The 26,714-nt window shown below is 43.4% G+C and overlaps 1 protein-coding gene across 2 annotated transcripts in view; it reads right to left on the bottom strand.

Moving 5' to 3' along the window:
- The window catches only part of ZC3HAV1 (zinc finger CCCH-type containing, antiviral 1), a 59,813-nt gene that overhangs the window by 27,176 nt on the left and 5,923 nt on the right, over positions 1-26,714 (bottom strand). For both annotated transcript variants that reach the window (XM_045864204.3, XM_045864203.3), the window contains exons 2-6: positions 13,591-13,726; positions 11,205-11,457; positions 6,475-7,599; positions 5,723-5,815; positions 2,154-2,277 (exon numbers count right to left, since the gene is read on the bottom strand). In XM_045864204.3, coding sequence (XP_045720160.2) covers positions 2,154-2,277; positions 5,723-5,815; positions 6,475-7,599; positions 11,205-11,457; positions 13,591-13,726 — 1,731 coding nt within the window. The remainder of the gene's footprint in view (positions 1-2,153; positions 2,278-5,722; positions 5,816-6,474; positions 7,600-11,204; positions 11,458-13,590; positions 13,727-26,714) is intronic.

Raw genomic sequence — 26,714 nt, 5'->3', positions numbered from 1 at the left:
GTTAGAAACTCACAGTAGGCCAGGTTTTTCAAGTATTATTTAAATAGCTACACAATGTGGTCTGAGATCTTTGTAGGAAGCCAGGAAGGTCAAAGTTATTTTCATAATAATATTAAGACATTATTTGCCTTTTTCACTTTCATACTCTCACAGGTGCACAGTGGAGTTTTCCAGAGGCTACATGATGTGTGATTCTACAACAGATTAAAGAGATTTGTCAAAATATAAAACCATGTCCTTCTTCTGAATGAATTTTTCTTGTTTCATTTTGGGAAACAGGTATTATTTACACATATATATATAGTTATTACATATAACTATAATTATATAAGCATAGTTATATAAAAATATGGTTATTTGTTACCATAAATGAGTTTATTATTGTTATTTTTCAATGAACCCATAAATATTGAATTCTTCTCAGTTTTGATTTTGATTTTTTATTTTTTTAAAGATTTTATTTATTTATTTGAGAGAGAGAGCCCAAGAGGGGGTAGGGTCGGAGGGAGAAGCAGACTCCCTGCTGAGCAGGGAGCCCGATGCGGGACTCAATCCCGGGACTCCAGGATCATGACCTGAGCCGAAGGCAGTGGCTTAGCCAACTGAGCCACCCAGGCGCCCCTCAGTTTTGATTTTTAATATGGTAAATATTGACAGCTATAATTCACATAAACAGAAGTTCTCTGGGATCCTTAATATATTTGAAGGCTGTAGAGGGGTCCTGAGACCAACAAGTTTGAAAATTACTGCTCTAAGAAACACCTCCTAAATCAGTGGTTCTCAATGAGGAATAGTTTTGTCCCCCAGGGAATGTTTAGTAATGTTGAAAGACATTTTTGGTTATCACAACAGGAATCTAGTGCATAAAGGCCAAGAATGCTCCTAAACAGCCCCCCCAAAACAAATAATTATCTAGCCCCAAAAGTCAAGAATGCTAAGGTTGAGAAAACCAGCTTCAGATACCTGGGAGGGGGGAGGAGGGCAGAGAAACACACCTCCAAACAAGAAAGTAGCTGATGCTACCCTCTAGTGGCAAAATGCAGTAACACAGAATCTCCACCAAAAATTCACTATAAAAGGATGGCATGTAAGCAATTGCCCCGCCCCACCCCACCCCCGCAAAGAATTTCCTTATGCCAGAAAGGAAGAGGAGGAGGAGGAAGAAACAGAATCATAAATACAGAAAGCAAACTGGTGTTGCCAGAGGGGAGGGGGTCGGGGATGGGCAAAATAGTTGAAGGGGAGTAAGAGGCACAAACTTCCAGTTATAAAATAAGTAAGTCACAGGGATGAAAATTAGCATAGGAAATAAGAAAAAAAAAAAAAGACATTTCTTTTATAAAACTAGGATGCACTTTCTTTTTCTTTCTTTTTTTTTTTTTTTTAAAGATTTTATTTATTTATTTGACAGAGAGAGGCACAGCGAGAGAGGGAACACAAGCAGGGGGAGTGGGAGAGGGAGAAGCAGGCGGAGCAGGGATCCTGATGAGGGACTCGATCCCAGGACCCTGGGATCATGACCCAAGCCGAAGGCAGCTGCTTAACGACTGAGCCACCCAGGCGCCCCTAGGATGCACTTTCTAAATATGGTCATGAGTGGTATCACCCAGTTCACCCCTGGCAGAAACAGAAATGTAAGGTATCCTCTTAGATTCCTCCAGGATAGAGAAAGCAGCAAACATAAAGGAAGATATAAAAATGCTCAAGCAGACAACAGAATTCTGCACTAGAACTATATGAAATTAGTCAACTCATGTTCTACGGCTCTAAAATTAAGCCAGAGGCTCTTTGGAGCTATAATCACTGTACTTGTGTTAGTCCTATTGTGAGTCCACAGTACTACAAACTGACCTCTGCAGTGTGTTGTTCTGCAGGACACAGTGATGATAACTGCGTCACTGTTTATATCACACGAGTTAGGAAACAGTCCCAGAACCCCTCGTATTAGCCAGGCTCTTCGTGACTTCAAATCTAGCTCATGTTTTTCTTCATGAACTCAGCAGGCATCCGCCATTTGTTATCTCAAGAGGTACCTGAAACTTGAATGGGATTCTGAAGGAAAATGGTTTTCTCTTCTCGCCATAAGCCTAGCACTATGCTTTCTTTTGATGATGCTGTGGACCTCACAAGCCAGAGTCTGGCCACCAACTTACGTGCGGATTTGGGGGTCACAATAGGCCTTCTCAATATCCTCCATGGGCTGGAGGTCCATCCAGGTGTTTGCAATCCACATCTGCCACCGGTAAGGGAGGTGGAAGTGAACTTTGTTGCAGCTTTCTACAAAGACAGAGAGGAGGTCTGAGGGTCTGTTGAGCGGGGGTCCTCACCAATTCAACCAAGTTCACTGCTGACTTTCCCCAGGAGGCCTGCTTTTCCCGTCCTGCCAGACCTGCTTGGAAGCCCATTTCCAGTCTACACCTTTGCCCATGCTGGTTCCTGCCCACACTGCCCCACATCCGTATCTTCAGCTCCCCTTGTCACCAATAGAGACTCGTCAGAAAACAAAAATTCCCCACTTCCCAAAGAGTCACTTTATCCGCATGGAAATCTGACATCCTTGTAAATGTATTGTTACCCCCTCTGCACCCCCAAGGGGTACATGGGACAAAATGCTCTCTAGCGTCCACAACTGTATGCATTTCCTTGAAGCCTTGGCCTAAGATTTGGCTCTTCCAGAAAGAGTCACCCTCACTTATCTCACTCTGTTCTGATCTGACTTGTATTTTGTATTCCTTTGGCCGGTACTCAGTACCCAGCTGGTGCTTATGTTACTTATGCATTTATTTATTTTATGCAGTTTTCTCCTTAATGGACGTTTTGATGCCCACCTCCATCATGAACTCACTGAAGGAACGCCGGCATCACTGTGTGGCTTACATCCCCTTCACGTAACTGGCATAGCGCTGAATAGATGACTATTAAATGAGCGCTTGCTGGATAACGAATTAGCGTCACGAACCCATTAATACAGGAATGCAGAAAATAGTTCTGTCTTTGAAAATTTGCATTCCGTTATGTTTAAATCATTTTGAAATGCTCAAAAGATGTGTGATTACTTTATTATTTTTTTTAACATTTTATTTGTAAGTGATCTCTACACCCAATGTGGGGCTCGAACTTACAACCAGAGATCAAGAGTCACACGCTCCACTGACTGAGCCAGCCAGGCGCCCTGGTGTGTGATTACCTTAAAACCAAAAGAGGCAGGGGGCCCCTGGGTGGCTCAGTCGGTTAAGCTTCTGACTCTTGGTGTCAGCTCAGGTCCTGGTCTCAGGGTGGTGAGATCGAACCCCATATCAGGCTCTGCACTTGGCACAGAGTCTGCTTGAGGGTCTTTCTCCCTCTCCCTCTGCCCCTCCCACTCGTGCTCTCTCTCTTTCTCTCTCTCTCAAATAAATAAATAAAGCTTTAAAAATAAAATAAAATAAAACCACAAGAGGCAGGTTCAGACATCCCAGGGAAAATCATAGAGCCGCACTGCCCGCGGTCTGGTGGATTGAAAATTATGCAACCATCCATGACAGTCCATACCTCACGCCCATTAGAATGGCTGCTCTAAAATCAAACCAACACAAAACAGAAGCAAGTGTTGGCAAGGAGACAGAGAAACTTGAACCCTTGTGCTTTGCTATAGAAAACGTAAAACGGTGCAGCCGCTGTGGCAAATAGTGTGGCAGCTTCTTGAAACATTAAACGTAGAATTATCAAAACACATTTTTAATTTTTTTTAAGTTTTTTTTTTTTAATTTATTTGTTGGAGAGAGAGAGAGCGCGCACGTGCAATCGGGGTGAGAGGCAGGCAGAGGGAGAAGCAGACACCCCGCTGAGTGGGGAGCCGAATGTGGGGCTGGATCCTGGGACTCCGGGATCACGACCTGAGCTGAAGGCAGATGCTTAACCGACTGAGCCACCCAGGCGCCTTCCAAAACAAATTTTTTAGATAAACACCGAATTACCATAATATCCGGCAATTCCACTTCTGGGTGTATATCCCAAAAGAAGTGAAAGCAAGGTCCTGAGCAGATCTCACACACCCAAGCTGATGGCAGCATTATTCACAACAGCCAAAAGGTAGAAGCAACTCAAATATCCATTCACAGACGATCGGATAAACAAAATGTGGCACATATGCACAATAGAATATGATTCGGCCTTAAAAAGGAAAAGGAAATTCTCACACAGGAAATTCTCTTTCACAAGGATGAAACCTGAGGACGTACCACAAAGTGAAATAGGCCAGCATCACAAAGAGACAAATACTGTGTGATTCTACTCATGAGGGACCTCCAGTCGTCCTCCTCAGGGAAACAAAAACTAGAACCGTGGCTGCCAGGGACTGGAGATGGGGGGGGAATAAAGAGCTGCTGTTCAAGGGGCAGCAGAGTTTTAGTTTTGCCAGACAACAAAGAGTTCTGGAGATTGGTTGAACAATAATATGACTCTACCCTTACTGACCTATACACTTAAAAATGATTAGGAGAGGGGCGCCTGGGTGGCTCGGTTGGTTAGGCGTCTGCCTTCCGCTCAGGTCATGATCCCGGGGTCCTGGGATCGAGTCCCACATTGGGCTCCCTGCTCAGCGGGAAGCCAGCTTCTCCCTCTCCCACTCCCCCTGCTTGTGTGCACGTCACTCTCTCTCTCTCTCTCCAATAAATAAATAAAATCTTTTTAAAAAATGATTAGGATAGGGCGCCTGGGTGGCTCAGTTGGTTAAGCGACTGCCTTCGGCTCAGGTCATGATCCTGGAGTCCCTGGATCGAGTCCCGCATCGGGCTCCCTGCTCGGCAGGGAGTCTGCTTCTCCCTCTCCCACTCCCCCTGCTTGTGTTCCCTCTCTCTCTGTGTCTTTCTCTGTCAAATAAATAAATAAAATCTTAAAAAAAAAAAAATAAAAAAGAATCTTTTTAAAAAAAAAATGATTAGGATAGTAAAATCTATGTTAGGTGTATTTTACCACAATTAAAAAGAAAAAAAAAAAAATTTAAGTTGAAGACTTAGGATTTCAAGAACACAGGGCAGAATCTTCCTTTTCAGACCCCGGGTGAATGAGTCTAACACCACCAAGGGGTCAAACAGAGGAATCCAGTGTGATGCCTGGGCCCGGGGCAGACGCATGAAAGTGAGCAGGTGGTATCACGCTGGGAGGACAGCCATCTGTCCCACACACAGTTCCACGGGACACAGCTCTGTAGGAAGCTGGAGGGAGGGGATAGTGAACAGGTGTGGCTCCTCGCCTGGAAGGACACACAGTCTGTGGAGTGAAGGACTCTCAGTACACGTGTGAGGAACTACTGCAAAGAGCCCATGGCCCAGAAGAGACACGATGCCTAAAGGACAGGACGTGAACTGTGAGAGTGTGTCGGCGGGCATACTTTTAGCTTTTGGATTTGTTTTTTGTTTGTTTGCTTTTAGTATATGAAAAGAGGGCCCCTGACAAAGTATAATATTTCACTTAAAAATGAACGCAAAAGGAGAAAGTATAATATCAGGCAGTGGTCAGGAACACAGGCTGGCTGGGCAATTTAGAGTCAAAACCCAAGTTGGCTACTCTAACCTCTCAGTACCTCTAGTTTCCACATCTGTAAAATGGGTTAACAACAGAACCTGCTTCTAGGGTTGACGTGAGGTTTAAAGACGATGCACATAAGTTTCTTGGCAATGCACCTAATATACAGCAAATGCTCAGTAAATGTTGGCTTCTAGAAAGTCCTTAAGTTACCCACCAACTTGACAACCCCTATACAGATGGTCAAGACAAATTTCCGTCGAGCCACAATCAACCATCCTGGAAGAGCCAGTACTCTCCGATGCAGAATCTATAAAACAAAAGAAGATGCACGTATGCTGATCTTAGTGTTTAGACCAAAAATCAAGATACCTGATCTCACAATGGAAAAAAGTATCTGTAACTAGCACCATGTTCGAGAAAATTCTGGATTCGTGCATTGCTCATGAGAGCCTAGACAGCCCCTCCATCAAAGCAACCAGGGACGGGGCGCCTGGGTGGCTCAGTTGGTTAAGCGACTGCCTTTGGCTCAGGTCATGATCCTGGAGTCCCAGGATTGAGTCCCGCATCGGGCTCCCTGCTTGGCAGGGAGCCTGCTTCTGCCTCTGACCCTCCCCACTCTCATGTGCTCTCTCTCTCTCATTCTCTCTGTCTCAAATAAATAAATAAAATCTTTAAAAAAAAAAAAGCAACCAGGGACGTTAAGGCCATGTGAGAGGTATGTTTATTGTTTAAACCATGACCCAACTACTCTTGTTCTCAGTAAATGTGGCAGCTTACTCCGCATGGTTCAACTGTCAGTACCTGAATCTTCCCATCAGTCTCCTCACCAGCACCACCCCTTAACCAAACCCTCCAACTCTATGCCCTTTAGTAACTCCTGGGGAACGTCCACAGAGAGGCCACCAGCCACAACCGTTCTGCTGTCGACACAAGACATGGGGTCCCCTTTGTCCTTCGGTGACTTACACGGAGCACATCTTGGGGTCCTTGCAAGCTCACTGGCAGGGCCAACTGAGATTGGGGCAGAGTTCTGACCATGGTTTGCATGGGCTGCGGCTCTGTTGCTTGAGGAGGATGTGGAAGGTGGCACCTTGGACTGAGTACAGACTTGTGGGGTGGGGACAGTGGTCTCCCGAGGTGTCGGCAGGACCTGGGTTTCCAGACTCTGACTTCCAAAGCACATCGCGTTTTTCTCCCCTCTGACTGTCAATGTGAAGTCAAAACCGGTGGCCCCAGTTTTATTGACTTTGGTGGTTTCATCCGCCACTTGACTAGAGCCATTTAGTGTGCCGTGGACAGATTTATGAGCCCAAATGGTCTTCTCTCTGTATGGACCGTTAACAGATGCCGCTGCTGGATCAACATCTGTAATTATGCCAGTCGTTTGGAGATAACTGTGCGTGGTTCCGGTGTCCCGATTCCTAGGCAACGGTGTTTCCCTCTGTCGACTGGGTGCGATTTTATAATTGAAAGGTATTGCGGAACTTATATCCGTGGCCGTTGCATCAACACTATTAAAGAGCGGGACATACTGGACATTTTGCTTCCCACCTCTGCCCTCGGCGTCCACGCCCTCCGAGGAGAGCAGGCCCATGCTCTTTCTGGCGGTTACGGCGTCAGGTGTTTGTGGAGAGCCAGGGGCAGCTTGACTCTGGGGAAACAAACTCTCTCCACCAGTGCCTTTGCCATTGAGCCAGGTTGCAGGGCCCTTGTGGTTGGAAGCAGGTGCTGAATCAGAAGGGAGGTATATGCTACCTTGATCCCCGTAACAGAGATCTTCGGGGCTGCCATTGTCTGAAAAACGCTGGCTTCCTCCCACTTGCTCTCTTCCTCGGAGATTATCCGCCTGAGGCGGGACCAGGGAGGGCTGAGGGCCATCCTGACTTCCCAAACACATGAATTTGTGGGCCAGGTCCTCTACGGGCACGTCATCCGGGGGAGGCCTGTGGCCGATTTGATTTGGAGCAGGTGTGCAGGGCTTCGGAGAAGGAGCTGAAGCCGATGGAAGAAATTCCGTACTTCCCTGAAATGATCGGTCTCTGCTCTTGCTTCTACCTCTGTAGGCCGGGTCTCTACGATAGGCCGGAGGAGCTGGGAAAAGAAAAACGAAACCGGGAAAATGAGCGCTAACAGGTTTGGGTTCACACCGCGGTTCCTCCTCAGCTTTTCCAAGTTCGCCATCTGAGTTCTGTCAAATTACGTGTCCCAATCTGGTGTGTAAAAATCTTGAGAAGGGTGCTAAGGATGATGAAGGAATCTGCTCTTCTGCTGGGGGAGCAGGAAACACCACCCCCACGGCCTCAGGATGAGAGTCAGGGTGACCCTGGCTCTTCTCGACTTCTCTCCCGGGGCCCCCGGTGTAACTCCCAAGCCCCCAAACTCTCAGGTGCTTGTTCACTATGCTCTGGCTCAAAGTCAACGTTCACCACTACGGCAAACAGACGCACAGGAGTGCGAGTCAGGGAGGATTTTCAAGCCATTTAGATTTTGCCCATATTGTGATGAAGGTTCCCAAGCAAATTCAGGATCCATAAATATAAATAAATAAATAAATAAATAAATAAAACCACAGTGTAAAGGTCTGATTCCATTTAAACTAGAACTTTTTCCACAGTTCTTCATCTAGACCCTAAATGCCCAAGCTTAAGTGAGAAATGTCAAAAAGAATTAGCCTCTCTCAAGAAATCTGATGAGTCCCACTCCCTGGGAAGAGGGAATCAGTGAGCATGCATGTTTGTGAGTGTGTGTGAAAGGTGCGTGTGGGGTAGGCGTGTGTGTGGTGTGTATTGTGCTGGGTGTGCGTGCATACATGAGGGGTATATGTGTATAAGACGTATGTGTGTGGTGTACGTGCGTGAGGGGTGTGTGTATGTGAAAGAGATATAGTTGGTGTGAGCAATGTGTCAGTAAGATGTGCGTGTGTGGTATGTGTGGTGTGAGATATGTGTGTTTGTGCGTTGTGTGTACATGTGTGTGGCATATGAGCCGTGCTATTGTGTGTGGAGAAGAGGAGAAAAAGAGCCTTCCTCTTCCAAACTCAGAGAGCAGCAGTAATAGAGTAAAAGCAAACATCCTTCTCCTGCCAACAAAATACTTAATTAAGTAAATTAACCAGAAGGGATAATAAATAAAGATCTCTCTCACGTACAATGAATTTATATTGGGAAACTACGCCAGAAAACATCCCTCCAGAGGTTCCCGTCCCCTGTTCAGAGAGCATTGTGATGTGGGAGAAAAAACACCAGAGGAGGGACCAGAACACATTAGTTCTGCCACTACCTAGCACTGTGAGGCCTTGGAAACATCCCTTTTATTTATTCATAGTAAAAATGATTTAAGACTGCTTGCAATGAAAGTCATTTAAAATTTCTGAGCCTCGGGGCACCTGGTTAGCGTATAGTCAGTTAAGCACCCAACTCTTGATTTTGGCTCAGGTCAGGATCTCAGGGTCCCAGTTTCGAGCCCTGCATTGGGCTCCACGCTCAGCATGGAGTCTGCTTGAGATTCTCTCTCTCTCTGTCCCTCCCATTTGTGCTGTCTCTCTTTAAAATAAAAATCCTAAAAAATAAATATAAATAAATAAAATTTCTGAGCCTCGGTCTCCTTATCAATTAAATAAGGCTAATAATACACCTTTCTTTCTTCATAGCTTTGCTGTCAGGAACAATGATGAGATATTTTTGGTGAAAAATCCCTGGTTAATTATAAAGCATTTCTCAAATATAAGGAGGTGTAATTATTTCTTATGTAATACAGAATCTTCGAATTATGTATTCTATTTGCTTTATAAAATTCACCTCTTTCCCACCCATTTCACAAAGGCTCAAAAAATTGCAAGGGTTAGTATCATTCAACAATGTGAAAATGATTCAGGAATAGACCTGATCACTTCACACCCATCAGGGTGGCTGTTAACCTAAAAATCGAAAATAACACATATTGATGAGGAAATGGAGAAACTAGAAGGAACCCTTGTGCACTGATGGTGGGAATACAAAATGGCGGAGCTGCTATGAAAATGGGATGACAGTTTCTCAAAAAATTAAACCTAGAATGACCACGTGATCCAGCAACTCCACTTCCAGGTGCATAACCAAAAGAACTGAAAGCAAGGCCTCAAGCAGATATTTGTATGCCCATGTTCACAGCAGTATTATTTACAATAGCTAAAGGTAGAAGCAAGTCAAGTATCCAACCGGGGATGAACGGATAAACAAAATGTGGCAACACATACAGTGGAATGTTATGCAAAGCGAAATAAGCCAGCGTCACCAAAAGACAAATAACCTACAATTCTATCTATATTTGGTACCTAGAGTAGTCATATTTGTGGAAACAGAAAGTCAAACAGTGGTTGCCAGGGGTTGGGCGGAGGAGGGAAGGAGGTATTTCATAGGTATTGAGTTTCAGTTCTGCAGGATGAAGTGAATTTTAGAGATTGGCTGCAAAACAATGTGAGTGTACTTAATGCCAATGAACATTCAAAAGTGGCTCAGATGGGGGGCGCCTGGGTGGCTCAGTCATTGAGCGTCTGCCTTCGGCTCAGGTCATGATCCCAGGGTTCTGGGATTGAGCCCCGCATCAGGCTCCCTGCTTCTCCCTCTCCCACTTCCCCGCTTGTGTTCCCTCTCTCGCTGTGTCTCTCTCTGTCAAATAAATAAAATAAAATCTTAAAAAAAAAAGGCTCAGATGGTATATTTTGTTAGGTATATTTTTACCGCAATTTTTAAATTATATATAATATTGTTTATATAGTCTCTTTTTTTTCCCAAAGGAAGGACATGCTATAACACGGGTTGGATGAACCTTGAAGACGTTATGGAAGCGAAATAAGCTCATCACAAAAGTATAAATCCTATATAACTCCCCTTCTGTGACAATGCTGCAGAGGTCAAATTCACAGAGACAGAAAACAGAATGGCAAGTTGCGGGGGCGGGCACAGGAAGGAATGGGGTTATTGTTCACTGGGTATGGAGTTTTAGTTTGGGAAGTTTGGGAAGATGGGAAAAGTTCTGGGGATGGCCGACAACAGTATGAAATGTTGTAACTGTACACTTAAAAAATGGTTAAAAGGACCAATTTTATGTTATCTCTTACCACAACATAAAAGGTAAAAATAAATACATTTTTAAAGAAATAGTACTGAGGACTGTGAATTAAATTGTGTAGAGTTTTGCATTAATGCTGGATTTCCTGTATTAATTGTATTGTGGTTATGGAAGAGAGTGGCCCTGTTTTAAGGAAGTGCGTGCTTATATACACAGGTGTGGGGGCTCCTGATGACTGCATACCTCAAACGGTCTCCCCACAAAAATGGTATACATGTGCATGTCAGTGTTGATATGTGCACAAAGATCGAGAGAAAGTGACAAAACAATGGCGACAAAACGTTATTGGGACAAAATGTTAACAGCTGGTGGAAAAAAAAAAGCTTGATCAATTAGCTTTTAGAAAAATGATCAACATTTTAACAAATTGGGGGGTTGGATAGTACTAAGCATGAAAATCAAATTGCAAAATTGCATATATACTATGATTATAACGAAGTAAAAATTATGCATACATATAAACAATGTCTGAAAGCAACAACAGTTTCACGTGGTGAGATAGAATGATTATAGGTGAAGTTACACTTCCCTTGCGATTTCTGTTTATTTCTGTTTCTTCCATTAAAGAAAACATCGAAAGCAGTTACCTCTGTGCCCGGAGTGTTTCTTTGGGCTGTGCTTGCTGTTGCAGATATCCTGGATGTTTTGAACCACGCTGGAGCTGAGCCCATGCTCCCTCATGATGGCCAACACCCTTCTGTCCATCAGATTATGGGACCTGAGGCAGTTGGTATAACCACAGTTCCCTCGGGTGAAGTGCTCACAGATGTGGAGCCTTTCACACTGTGGATACTTATCACAAATCACTCTTCGACCCTCTCCCTTATAATTTTTGCATATCTGCAGAAGAGAGAAACAAACAATAGCCAGACACAATACACCTTCCCGCATCAGCCACACAGTCATTAAGGAAAGCCTAAGTCAACAAAAATGTTGGCAGTAAGCAGAGATATACCAAAGGGAAAAAAAAAAAATACATGTGTCTTCCACGATCTACAATGAGTTGTATTCAACTGGATGATTTATTTGGGGTAGAAGAGGCCTGCAAACTAACTAAATGAGCCATGAATTTAATAACCTTTTGGACGAATCAAAATAAAATGGCCATGGCCAGCTACAGGTAGGACCAAACAGGACCCAAAGGGAGCCCTACATTACAAAGGGACCCCAAAGAGGAAGGCTATCAAGTCATTCTTCAATTAAAAGGAAGTGGGGGGGGGGGCACCCGGCTGGCTCAGACGGTGGAGCATGTGACTCTTGATCTCAAGGTTGTGAGTTCGAGCCCCACACTGGGTGTAGAGATTACTTAAAAATAAAATCTTAAAAAAAAAAAGGACATGGGGGGTCTTACTTGCAGCTGTTGTCTCTGCTAGGCAGAACGTGACAAGGCTTCTCAAAAGGTCAACTAAAGAAGGTAATTTTTCTATTTCTCTGTAAATAGCTCTGCAAATGTGCAGTTCTTACTGAAAAGAGGGCATACGTATTTCTTACTCAAGTACTGTCATGGGGGCCAGACCGTATGATGCAGGACTGGAAGAAACGGATTTCAAAGTCCCCAGCCACAGCCCTAGAACCATCTATGTGACCTCCCCTGAATTACCTACTCCCCCGTCTCTGTTTCCTTTGCTGTGAAGGAGGAAAAGATTTGCTCTGTCCCCCTAACCCAAGTTATTGAGCAGATTAAATAATAAAATATGTAAACGTGTTGTGCAAAATATAAAATGCGCTGCGAGATGTTTGAATCATTACATAAAAGAATCCCAAAGATCAAAACACTTATAAGTTGTTTCAATAGACTGAGCAAACCAGATCAGCGTGGTTTACTGCAATCTAGGGCTTGAAGTGTGGTCCCCAGACCAGCAACGGCAGCGCCACCTGGAAACTTATCAGAAATGCAAAACCTCAGAACCCGCCCCGTATCTACAGTCAAGAGTCACCAGAGGTGGGGTTCAGCACCCTGGTTTAACAAACCCTCCAGGCGATTCCGAGGCTCACTAAAGTTTGAGAACCAGTGTCCGCCAGAAAAAGAACAACTAGCAACTTCACAAATGACACTTCGGTTAACAATCCTAGGACTGTTCTAATGAGTAGGTAAGAATGCTCCTGGCCTTGACTGGGGCGGGACAAATAACAGCATTTCTAGCTTTAATAAGCACCTTTGAATTTTACAGACTTGTAAACCAGGAAGTCGGGTGTGCCTGATGCTTGTACGTTCTCACAGGGCAAGGCAAAGTGAGACAGTGTGAGCGCTTTGAGGTTTTTAGGGCAGCAGCGCGTCTTGTCCAGGGCTGCCTCCAGGATTTAACTCAGTGCCTACCACCTGCAGGCACTCCTAGATGTTAGTCGAACGAATGCACAACGGCAAATGAAGTGAGACCCAGAAGGATTACCTGCTTTGTGCAAGATCACGCAAGTAGTCGGTGGCAGAGGCAAGACTGCGAAACTACTCAGCTTACTCTTGTGTTAAGAAAGCAGGAATGGACAATATGCAAATGAATGAGTGTGGCTGGGTTCCAATAAATCCTTATTTGTAAAACCAGGTGGCAGGCCAGATTTGGCCCCTAGGCCATAGTTTGGTGACCTTGGATCTAGACTGTCAAGTGACAAAGAAATAAAATTATATTTTCTTTGAATCACTACATTCTGGGGTGTCTTTGGTGCAACAGCTTTGCTTATACCCTCAACCAATATACCCTATTATCTTCCAAAAGCTCAATTCAAAGACCATCTCCTTCCAGGAAGCTGCCTAGATGGACAGCATCCACTAGTCCTACTACTGTATCTTCAGATCACTTCAAATAGGAAGTAAATTGCTGGAATCTTTAGGTCCCTCGGCAACAGCCAGCTGTTGACAGCTATCTGCAGAGCCTGGTGGTAACTTTGAGTCTTTTGTGTTCCGCTCCCAACACATCCATGACACAACGCTGCCAATCATACTCTCTTTGCTGCTCAAACTAAGGAATCATAACTTACCTCGGGCATAAAAAAAGGGTCACTTTGGACGAGGAGCACTGCTAATTCCTCTTTGTTCAGTCCAGAGAGCTCATGGTTTTTCAAGACCTTGAAGTTCTCTTCTGAGAGAACGTTGTGAGAATATTTGCACAAATTCCTGGAAGAAAACAACAATTGTTAGTGTTTCCACTTCACAGAAGTGAAGAAAAACAAATCATCCAGGGAACTTTTCAGTTATCAATTCCCACATCCTCTGGTAACTAATCCTGCTTAGAGAACACACTTTAAAAATATAAATTGATGAAACACCTAGGTGGGGGTATAGGGGATGTATTTTTTCAAAGATAGATTTATTTATTTATTTATTTATTTATTTATTTATTTATTTATTTATTTATTTATTTATTTGAGAGAGAGAGCACGCGCGCACTCTGGGGGAGAAGCAGAGGGAGAGGGACAAGCAGACTCCCCACGGAGCGCAGAGCCAGGCGCGGGAGCTCAATCCCACAACCCCGAGATCACAACCTGAGCAGAAACCAAGTCGGACACTCAACTGAATGAGCCACCCAGGGGCCTCGGGGATGTATTTTTTCACAAATCATACATATCTATATTTTAAATTGTCACAATACTTCTTTAAACAGTATCTCCTCTAGTATACATTACTAGGGGAAGAAATTGACAAAGAATCTAAGATCAATTTATTGGAAATGATTGCCCACTGAGGGACAGAGAATAATTAGGATAATACATCTATGGACTTGGGGCACCTGTCTGGTTCAGTCCATAGAGCATGTGACACTTGATCTCAGGGCTGTGAGTTTGAGCCCCACGTCGGCTGCAGAGATTACTTAAAAATAAAATCTTTAAAAGAAATACGTGTATGGACTGACAATAAAAGTCAGTGAGAAAAGAGATTCCATTTATCAAATTTTTTTTAAGATTTTATTTATTTATTAGAGAGCAAGAGAGAGAAAGAGAGAGCATGAGTTGGGAGGGTGGACAGAGGGAGAGGGAGAAGCAGACTCCCCGCTGAGCAGGGAGCCCAATGCGGGGCACGATCGCAGGACCCTGGGATCAAGACCTGAGCTGAAGGCAGACCCTTAAGCAACTGAGCCACCCAGGTGCCCCTATTTATCAAATGTGGAACAAGCTCTTAGTTGTATGTTTCAAACAACTCTACAGAAAAAGAGACAGAAATTCCTGCACTTTAAGACATTGATGACCTAGGTCCACACTGTCCAAGAGAACACGCTCTATGATGATGGAATTGTTCTATAATCTGAGCTTTCCAAATACGGCTACCAAGTACTTGAAACGTAGCTAGTAAGACTTTGGAAGTAAATTCTCGATTTTACTTTATTTTAATTAATTTAAATTTGAATAGGCACCTGGGCCTAGTGGCTACCATCTGGATGGCAGAGACCTAGGTCTTCGGTGTTCAAAGTGTACTGGGAGAACCAGTAGCTCACCATTGCCTGGGAGCTTTTCAGAAATTCAGAATTTCAGGCCCCACCCCGGTTATACTGAATCAAAATCTGCCTTTCAACAACATCCCCAAATGACTTAATGACATTAAGGTCCAAGAAGCACTGATTTAGATCTCTGAGAAATCCTGATGGCAATGTTGTTTTCATTAGACAAAAGTAATTTGTCAGTTATCAGCATCCACATAACAAACTCATTCCTCTTTTTAACTTACATATGCTACCTACAATTATAGCCAAAGTCCTCAGATTTATGGTTTTAATAGTTATTAATATGATGGGATATTAATATTTTCTAGTTTGTATGACCGTCATCAAATTGTCAGGTGGCTAGGTAATGGCCGACTTTCACTATATAAATAACATGGCTACAATTACCTTTGTACAAATAACCTTCCATCTTCTACAATATTTTCCTGGGATTTATTCCCTTGGGAGTATTGCCTCAAAGGACACAATAATTTTCTTGGCCGCTTGTTTCATTTTGATCTACTGTTCTCCAGGAAACATACCAACAATCTGTGAGTGTGTCTATTTCCCTGCAAGCACACTAACAAGGAGTTTTATCACTTTTGCTACTTCGGTAGGTATGAAATAGACTTATGCTTTTAATTTGCACTTTATTAACAAGACTGAAGTATTCCCAAATGTTGGCTTGATGCTTATATTTCCTTACTTAGTCCTTACTTTCCTTACTTCCTATTTGTTTGTATTTGTTAACTGTTTATCTATAGTAGAGAATGGTTACTGACCTACAGATTTATAACTGTTCTTTATACTTTTAAAAAATTAATCATTACCAGCCTTGTGTATTTCAAATAGTTTTGCATTTTTTCCCTTTTTACCAAGAACTTAATTAAGGTTGCCACTGCTAAATTTTTATATGATCAGACCCTTCCAATTTGCCTTTCATAATTTTAGTACTTGAGAAATTAACTCCCCCACCATAGTGGGATAACTATAATATACCATTTTGTTTCACTTGTAAAAGAGGTATCTTCAACTGTAATTCTTCAAAACATCTGGAACTTATTATGACAAATAATGTCAGAAAGGGACAGAAATGCTTTCCATCAACTTTTCTCAGTAATAATCCTATTCTTTTTTTAAGAGAGTGAGGGAGGAGGAAACGGACAGAGGGAGGGGGACAGGGAGAATCTTAAGCAGGTTCCATACCCAGTGCAGAGCCCCATTAGGGGCTCGATCTCACAACCCTAAGATCATGACCTGAACCAAAATCAAGAATCAGACACTTGGGGCGCCTGGGTGGCTCAGTCATTAAGTGTCTGCCTTCGGCTCAGGTCATGATTCTGGGGTCCTGGGATTGAGACCCGCATTGGGCTCCCTGCTCGGTGGGAAGCCTGCTTCTCCCTCTCCCACTCTCCCCGCTTGTGTTCCCTCTCCCGCTGTGTCTCTCTCTGTCAAATAAATAAATAAAATCTTTAAAAAAAAAAAGAATCAGACACTTAACTGACTGAGCCATCCAGGCACCCTCAATAATAATCCTATTAAATAGGATTCCTTTCTTATTATTCTGTAATTCCAGACTATTGTGTGTTAATCTTGTAACTAAGAACTGTTGGAATCTCTATTGGGATTTTATCCCAATTTGGGGGGATTTTGGGGATTTTTTTGCTTTAAATCTAATACATCTTAAATCTCCTTTGCGCCAGATTTTAAATATTAACGGAATAATTTATCACATCATTGGCTTACTCCTTTTCCAAAAACTCTTTAGTGTGCTTACCTATTATTTTCTCTATAGAAATTCTATTATGGTTTGTCAATTTCCATAAAAACATCATATTGAGACTCTAATTTGTGTTAACTCCATAAATTAGATCAGATATTATGTCATCTTAACTACATTAATCTTCTGATTCTGAAACAGAAACTGACTCTCCATTTATTCAAGTTCTATTTTTCTAAGGGAGAATTAAAATCTTTCTTTTAATAGTTTTCTTTCATTTCCCAAATATTAAACATTTATCTGTTGCCACTATTTTTTAGTTGTCACTAATGAGCAGAAATGCAAACAACTTTGCAAAATTATCTTACCAAAGCTGATAATTTTTTAATGTAAAGATCTAGATAAAAGTTATTCTCTAAGAATTAATCTTTACAAGTCACTTATTCCAGGGGTGCCTGGGTGGCTCAGTCATTAAGCGTCTGCCTTCGGCTCACGTCATGATGCCGGGGTCCTGGGATCGAGCCGCCATCGGGCTCCCTGCTCTGCGGGAAGCCTGCTTCTCCCTCTGCCACTCCCCCTACTTGTGTTCCCTCTCTCGCTGTGTCTCTCTCTCTGTCAAATAAATAAATAAAAATCTTTAAATAAAGAAACAAACAAACAAATAAATAAATAAATAGAAGTCACTTATTCTGGGGCACCTGGCTGGCTCAGTCAGTCGAGTATGTGAATCTTGATCTCAGGGTCATGAGTTTGAGCCCCATGTTGAGTGTAGAGATTACTAAAAAAAAAAACAACAAAGTCACTATTCAAATGCTGCTGTCTATGTGTAAGGCATTTCTGAAACCTGGAATTGCCTTCAGATCTAGCTGTGGAAACTCCTTAAAAAACAAACAAACACAGAATCAATGACTGTGTCTGCTACCATCTGAGCCCTTAAAACCCAACCAGCCCTCCCATGCACTTGGCTTCATAGTCAAGGGCAGCTGATCAGGCTCTGGGAACAGCCTCTACCTTAGCCATTTCCCCAGGCGGGCCTTCAGTGTCTCTGGCACTCCTTGATAAAGCTGATTTCAGCTCTCTCAGCTTGCTTTGGGGTTCTGTGGTTTCAGATACGACTGCTCCCAGCAGTCTCCACCACCCAAGGCCCTCAGCAGCTGGGCTAAGACTCTACCTGATCACTCTTCCCACCCCCCATGGGAAGGGGGAATCTGGAGAGAATCTACAGTTGTTGGTGGTGGGGGAAGGGGGGGTGGCTGTCCTCAGCCTCCAGCCCAGGCAGAAAACCCCTCCATCCCCAGATGAATGGGAGACTCATTAACTATAAGGCCCCTCACTCCACTGGCCAGTGCCATTAATGATCCCCTCACTGAACTCTACCTCTGAAACTAATAATATACTATATGTTAATTAATTGAATTTAAATTTAAAAAAATGATCCCCTTGCTATGGAGCTGAAAATGACCTTCTGTCTTAGAGATACATGACAACTGTTACTGGAAAGGAATTTAGTAATCTTTGCTTTCTCTTCAGCCTCCAACACAGACATCCCGCCCCCAGTACCATGACTATGGCCCCTCTCTTATGGCGAAATTAGGATCCTAGAAGAGGACCCAGCCACTCTCCAGGTCACAGCTAGATGCAGCAATGGTCCTACCCGGAGGAGTAGGGCACTTCCAAGGTCCCTGAAGTCAACACTTCCTTTAAATAACTAGAGGCCACCAGGCAGCCTAATGGTTCTGTCTGGAGCCCTGAGTCTCTAGGCTTTTCCATGCTCACCCAAGACACTCATGCCTGGCACTGCACTGGCTGGGTCCTTGCGGCAGCCTGTCTGAAGGCTCAGTTTCACTTGTCATTTCTCACATTCACCCTCAGGCAAACTGCTCATTCCTCTAGATCCGGGACACTCACCCTGCAGCCAGCTTCAGTCTGCAACATCTATGTCTAGCCTTGGTCTCTGACCGGCAGCCTCCTCCCCGGGAGGCCCTACTCCATTTTCCCACATTCCCTAGACTGCTCCCCACTTCTCAGAGGCTTTTGCTTTGCCCTAATTTCAGCATATTGGTCAGCCACGAGGGTGGGGCAGTTTGTGTTCACCTATTTGGGAGTAAGCCCGGGAGGACAAAAACCCAGGTTTATTACATGTTTACTAAGTGACAGAAACTCTGCATCTGTTATTTAATAAGTAACATGGTACGCCTATGAGGAAGCAGTTTACTTTTTACTTTGGTAACTGAGACTGATAAAATGAGATATCAAAAAAAAAAAAAAATGAGGGCGCCTGGGTGGCTCAGATGGTTAAGCGTCTGCCTTCGGCTCAGGTCATGATCCCGGGGCCCGGGGATCGAGTCCCGCATCGGGCTCCCTGCTCCTCGGGAGCCTGCTTCTCCCTCTGCCTCTCTCTCTCTCTCTCTGTCTGTCATGAATAAATAAATTAAAAAATAAATAAATTAAAAAAATGAGAAATCCAAGGTAACTCAAATAAAAGGAAGATCTGATAAATGAACCCCAATCTCAAAGAAAACAACAAAAAACAAAAAACAAAACCTAATCTGGAAAAACAAAAGCAGATCAAAACTTTTCCAAACCAAAAGGGGAGGGGGAGAAGAAAAAAAAAAAGCCCTTCTGGATTAAAGCACTGTTCCCCAGCACTCAACGGAAAATGGAGAGCAGAGTACAAAGAAAGCGAATGCACGTGACTCCGGTCAAGGTGGGGGCAGGCACACAGCAAATGACAGAAACTACTTCTTAGGACTGGCGTTGGGCAGACAAGTTCAGCAGAACCGGTCACCGTTAGGGCTTGACGGAAGTCATGTTTTAGGTTTAAGGTGGCAGAAGCTTCCTTCCCACATTCTGCTGGTCACTCTGCCCCAGCTCCAGGTCCCTAATATCCCCCAGGAGGCTTCAGTCTGGAAACAGCAGGAAAATCTGCCATGGCTTCCTCGGGTTCGCTAAGTCAGTTTCTCAAAGTGAGGTACCCAGACTAGCATCCCTGGGAGGCTGTCAGAAATGCAAATTCTCAGGCCCCTCCCAGACCTACTGGCTGGGTCTCAAACTCTAGGCGTGCATCAGAATCGTCTAGAAGGTTTGCTAGAACACAGATTGCTGGGCTCCACCCCCAGAGTTTCTGATCAGTAGGTCTGAGGTAGGGACTGAGGATTTGCATTTCTAACAAGTGCCCAGGTGATGCTGTTGTCTGCCGGGACCAGGACTCCACTTGGGAGGATGGAGACTCAAGCTGTCTTCTCCAACGAAGGACGACAGGATCTGCAGAAGGCGGGCATGCAGCCACAGGGACTCCCCACCTCCCGGCACAGAGAAGAGCTCTTCTGCAAACCATTATGAACCGCCCAGGGGAAAGCAAGTGTTTGCAGAATTCTGCCTGCTCTTGGAGGAGATAAACCTCAAACAGTATGAGCTGGGAAAGGAGACGATAACTTTTTTTTTTAAAAAAGAGCACAGATGGCCTTGAAAGAACGTAATTGTCTCAGTTTTGGAAATCTCTGGCCAAAGCCTAAAAACAAATGACCTTTTCACTTTTCTCTTCCAGCCACAGAACAAAATGTTATTTTAACCCTGGCAATAAATCCTCCCCCGCACCTCAGATGAGGTCTGGGCAATAGAGTGGCTCTCATCCCTGGCTACACACAATAATCAACTGGGGGGTGTTTAGAAATACCTAAGCCTAACCCTCAGAGACTGATTTAATTTGACAGGGGGTGGCAGGTGATTCTACCGTGCAGCTGGAGCTGAGAATTGCTAGTTGGACTCGTCAGATCAGAATCTAAGCTAGGTTCCTGAACTAGATGGTCACCTCGGAGCTCTCGTGCTTCCCAAGCTGGTAAACACAGAGCCAGCTCTGGGCTCCACAACCAGACCCATGGGGAAAAGATAACAACCTAAGTGAAAGTCTTGTTTTTTTGACAGTAATTTGTCTCAAAATACCCCTCCCCTTCTCCACTCACCCCTTCTGCTCCCCAACACCTTGTGGGCAGGGGTTGATAAAAACAAAGACAGAGTTGATTTGTACAGAAAACGGGAAATAGCTCACTACACTATAAACCAGGTGAAAAAGGAACGAGGACGTGTGAAAGATAAAATCTAGAGAACGCTGGTCTAAAGAGGAAAATGTCACTGATCAAAAACAACCGTAATGAAGTATTATTTCAAAGCCATGAGACTCCCATTCCCTATGTTTGTATGGCTGATGTTCAAGGTTAAACTGCCAGGCTACTAGAGGTAGGGGTGGCTCAGTGAATCTGGGAGCTGTGATGAGATGGGAAAAATCAGAGTGGGCCAATAGATAGCACGGGAGCAGGACAAGGAACTGTCTGGGGGAAGAGGAGCTGAAGAAAGGAGCCGATTCGAACCACAACTGTACTACCTGGAACCTACAAGGTGCAAAGAAGAGAAGGCTAGCCAACTGCGGCCACAGGGCAAGCTCCAGCTGCACCTGCTACAGGCCTTGGCCCTGGGGACGGAATGCACTGGGTTGGCTGCAAGACTCTGGGCAGCAGAGGGCAATAGGAGAGGAACAGGCCTGTGGAGAATGGGAGGGGTGGGGGCTCCGAGGACCTGTGTGTAGTCTATTGTACCAAGAGTGGGGCACCCAGAAATCATCTCTCTGTTACTGCAGACAATGCCTCCCGTCTCCAGCGCTCCCAGTTAGTGTTGCCCATTAGAATCACCTAGGGACTTCTAAAAAAATCTCAGTGCCCAAGCCATACGCCAGATCCATTAAAACAGTATCTGTAGGGGGAGGAGCCGGGCTTCAGGATTCTTTTAAAGACTCCTCAAGTGATTCCAAGGGGCAGCAAAGTTTGGGAACCATCACCCTAAGTCCACATCAGGACTGAGAAAAAGCATACGAAGTGAAGAGTAAAGCATTCAGGGGTGGTGGTGGTTTTGCCAGAATCTCGATAATTAGAAAAAGGGAGCCCCCAAGATCCTCCTTCCCTTCTGCCCCTGCCATACTCCCCAACTTCAATCCCTTTGGAAGTGAAGAGGAAGATTCATATAGACTAGAGAGAAAGATTAATAAACCGTTTAATGGTGGTTTGACGATTACTTTAGCGGGAAAGAAAGGGGCAGAAGCCTCTAGAACAGCCTGTTTGCCATCGAAAGCTTATGCTCGATAAATATTTGTTGATGGAGTGGCAAGAATGCCCCATGTTTCCTGTATGTCTTGTGGTTCTATCATAGAAAAGTAACAGGTCACCCTAACCTTGGAGAAAGCAACCCTTTTTTTCAACTTCTGTTCACTCTGCACTAAAGAATCCATCCCATTTCTCCTTTATGCACTCAAAGTCTGAAGCCACATAAAACCCTCTAACATCTCTTAGCTTAATTGCTTTTGCAATCTGCCAGGAAGCCCACCCTTGCAAAAGAATGCTTAGGGCGAGGGTGAAAATGGAGATCCCCAGGCCCAATCCACACACCGCCCCGCCCCCCCCCCACCAAACCAGAATCTCTGATGTGGGACATGGAAATCTGCGCCGTAGTAAGCTCTCCCCAAGTGATTCAGATATATATCAAAGTTTGAGAAGTACTGCTCCAAAGCTGGCTATCTGGTATACCCCAGGGGCGACCCAAAACTGATACCTCAGAGTACAGGAAAAAAACTGTTGCAGCTCTTTATATACATATTTTTACTTAAAAAGGTAAAAAATCATTGCCTGCGCTATAAGAGGCGGAGAAGTAGAGAGGATCAACTGGTTAACTCAGAAGGTGCACAAGATAACCTTTAGAACTAATAGACATTTTCATTTCTCTTTTTCTAATAGAAATTTTCTGTATCTTGGTCATGGTGATGGTTACATGGGTGTATACCCATTTATCGAGACTCTTCAACCTGGATACTTTAAATGGGTACATTTTACTGTATGTAAATCATAGAAAGTTGATTTTAAAGTTTTATAAAAGATTAAAAAAATGAGTCAATTTAATATTTATTATCCAAATTAAGAGTTATATGTTAGTTACGTGATTTTTAAATAAATATACACATAATAGGAATACATGCTCAAAATGTTCTGAGAGGAGTGAAGAACGAAAATGTTTGGAAACTAACCCCCGCCAGGCGACCTGATGCTCTAAGTTGGTCTGAAATGGATGAAAGTCTTTTTCAGTGTGGAGGAGCGAAAAGGATGTCGAAACAGGGCTCCACTCTCTCCCCAAAACCTGTATTCAGCTCCTCTGCTCCGACTTGTTTAAACTGACTCCTCATTGGGCCTGAAATCCTAGGTACTCCTGGATTCTTTTACCCCTTTTCCACCCCCATCCTAGGGCCTTGCCAATTCCAGAATAGTCTGTAGGTAAAGATCAAAGATACCTGTTTGGAAGCAAATATGGTCAGGAGCAAATTAGAACCCTTTTACAGAAGGAAAACAACCCTGTATTTGTTTTCTGTTCACTTCTGCCATCTCTCTATTATGTGAAAAGTAGAAAATATTTTGTTATCAGATGCTTCTTTGTCCCTTACTCAACATTTTATCAAAATTCACAAGATCACTTACGATGTCGTTACATCTCTTAGCTTAATTTCTGCAGAAAGCGGCAGGAATTCAAAGTCAGATTCGGCCAAGTGAAAATAAACATGAAGCAAATCTAAAAAGAGAATAGGGGCGCCTGGGTGGCTCAGTCGTTAAGCGTCTGCCTTCGGCTCAGGTCATGATCCCAGGGTCCTGGGTTCGAGCCCCGCATCAGGCTCCCCGCTCGGCGGGAAGTCTGCTTCTCCCTCTCCCACTCCCCCTGCTTGTGTTCCCTCTCTTGCTGTGTCTCTCTCTGTCAAATAAATAAATAAAATCTTTAAAAAATAAAAATAAAAAGAGAATAAAAATTCCCAAATGATTCTTGTGGGGCACACGCCCCTCTGGGCCCTGATGTCGCAGAAAACCCAACAGCTAGACTCCACGGACAGAGCACACTCAGTAACTGAAGGAACTTTCAGGAAGACTCCTCTTCGGCAAATACACCACACAGATGACATGTAACACGCAAAAGTAAAAGGCAAACCTTTAAAACAGTAAGCTAAGTAAAAGAAACCACACAATGGGACAAATACTGTATGATTCCATTTATAAGAAACCTCCAGAATAAGGCAAATCTATGGAGACGACAAGTAGATTAGAGGTTGTGGTGGGGGAAGGGAGAGGGGAGAACAGGATGACTGCTGATTGGTGTAGGGTTTCTGTTTGGGCTGAGGAGAATGTTCTGGAACCAGAGAGTGGTAATGATTGCACAACATCATGAATGTACTTATTGCCGTTGAACTGTACACTTTTAATTTTTTTCCAGTTTGGAGGTCATTCCTCTTTTTTGTTTGTTTTTCATTTTAATTCCAGCATAGTTAATACACAGGGTTATATTAGTTTCAGGTGTCTGTTCTAGTGATTCAACAATTCTATCCATTTACTCAGTGCTCATCAAGATAAGTGTGAACTTTGCACTTGAAAATGGTAAAAAAATAAAATAAAATAAAGATTATCCCAAGCAAAAATAAATAGAGCAGTAAGACGACAAAAAAACGCAAAAATGGAAATAAGAGGCAACTGCTAAGAGTTAGATGCCAAGACAAACTGAAAATATGAGCATTAGGTCTTAAAATGGTTAGAGACCCAGAAATATACAAAGAATTAAAACCACAGTGAGGTACGATTTCTCATTGCTTGTATCGGCACAAATTTTAAAGGGCTGATGATGTCCTCCCCCAGGTGGGCTTGCAGATGTTTGCTGCAGCCTCCTTTGCCCAGCAAAGCAATAAAGCTATTGTACCTCTTCCCACCCCTCCTCACCTGCACCGCCACCCCCCAAAAAAGGCCGATGTTGTCAAATGGTGAGGATATGAAGCAGGTGAATGCTCATATTCTTCCGATGGGAGTAAAACCCGGTATACACACTTGGAAAACAATTTGGTATTATAAACCTAAAGATAAATCTACTAGTAGACGGGGCGCCTGGGTGGCTCAGTTGCTTAAGCGACTGCCTTCGGCTCAGGTCATGATCCTGGAGTCCCAGGATCGAGTCCTGCATCAGGCTCCCTGCTCAGCGGGGAGTCTGCTTCTCCCTCTGACCCTCCTCCCTCTCATGCTCTCTGTCTCTCATTCTCTCTGTCTCAAATAAATAAATAATAAAAAAAAATCTTAAAAAAAAAAATCTACTAGTAGATACCTAGGGAACTCTTGCACATGTACACAAGGAGAGATATACCATAATATTCAATACATCATGGTTTCTAATACCAAAAAGTTAAAAACACTCTAAATTTTGATAATAAGAAAAACTGATATATAAATGGCACACATTCATACAAAAGGAAGCTATACATTTGAAAAAACTAAAGCAGTCCCTCTCCTAAAAAGTGTGGGACTCAGGGCAAGATAAAATGGAAGTCCATGCACCAAGCACCTAAACATTTAAAAGTACAAAATCAAGCTACAAAATGGTTCAATAAAATATGTTCTGTCTTCCCATCTTGGGACGCCTGGGTGGCTCAGTCGGTGAAGCGTCTGCCTTCGGCTCAGGTCATGATCCCAGGGTCCTGGAATGGAGCCCTACATCATCATCATCATCGTCATCATCATCATCATCATCATCGGGCTCCCTGCTCAGTGGGGAGCCTGCTTCTCCCTTTCCCTCTGCCTGCCACTCCCCCTGCTTGTGCTCTCTCTGGCTCTCCATCAAATAAATAAAATCTTAAATAATAAATAAATAAATAAAATACGGCCAGAACTAGGACTGTAAAGCAAAGGGCCCAGGGCAGAAGTCCAACTTGTCCAGGTCTCAAGATGGTACAGAAACACAAACAAGGCTCTGTACATTAGGAGTGAGTCTCAGAATCATCATGCTCTGCACACAAAAGCAAATAAATCAAGTATTTGCACACCTACTATCGATATCATTTATAGGCTTGAAAACAGGCAAAACAATACTAAATATTGCTTAGAAATACATGCATATAGTAAAAAAATAATAAATGTATGGGAAAAATAAAAACCAAATGCAGAGTAGTATCAGTAGGATTGTAAATTGGAACACCACTATGGAAAACGGTACAGAGATTCCTCAAAAAATTAAAAATAGAACTACCGTATAATCAGCAATCCCACTTCTAGGTATATATCCAAAAGAAAAGACATCATTGTCTCAAAGAGTTATCTGCACTCCCATGTTCAGTGCAGCATTATTCACAAGAGCCAAGACATGGAAACAACCTAAACGTCCATCAATAAATGAATGGATAAAGAAAATGTGGAATATAGACACAGACATAGATATATAGATATACAAAGGAATATGTATGGGACGCCTGGGTGGCTCAGTCGGTTAAGTGTCTGCCTTCGGCTCAGGTTATGATCCCAGGGTTCTGAAATCGAGTCCCACATCGGGCTCCTTGCTCAGCGGGGAGCCTGCTTCTCCCTCTGCCTGCTCCCCCTGCTTGTGTTCCTTCTCTCTGAGGATTATTATTATAAAATAAATAAATAAATAAAATATTTTTTTTAAAAAAGGAATATGTATGATTCAGCCATAAAAAGAAATCCTGCCATTTGCAACAACATGGATAAAGCTAAAAGACATTATACAGATAGACAAATATTGTATGATCTCTCTTGCATGTGGAATCTAAAAAGTCAAGCTCACAGAAAGTAGAATGGGGGCTGCCAGGGACTAGAGTGGGGGGGTGGGAGTAATACAGGATATTGGTCAAAGGATGCAAATTTTCAGTTATAAGATGAATAAATTCTGGAGATCTAAGGTACACCATGGTGGCTATAGATGATAATAATGTATACTTGAAATTTGCTAAGAAAGTTGATCATAAGTGTTTCCACCATCAAAAAAAAAAAAAAACAAAGGAGCAAATAGATGAGGAGATAGATAGGTTAATTAGCTTGATTGAGGAAATTATTTCACAATGTATACATATATCAAAATATCCCAGGGACACCAGGCTGGCTCAGTCCGTGGAGCAT

This window comes from Mirounga angustirostris, unplaced genomic scaffold (genome assembly GCF_029215605.1).
Source record: "Mirounga angustirostris isolate CCGP_5_RB_7025 unplaced genomic scaffold, mMirAng1.0.hap1 SCAF_12, whole genome shotgun sequence".
Taxonomy (NCBI): Eukaryota; Metazoa; Chordata; class Mammalia; order Carnivora; family Phocidae; genus Mirounga; species Mirounga angustirostris.
Note: the sequence above shows the minus strand (reverse complement) of the source record. Positions and strands in the feature narration are given on the sequence as shown.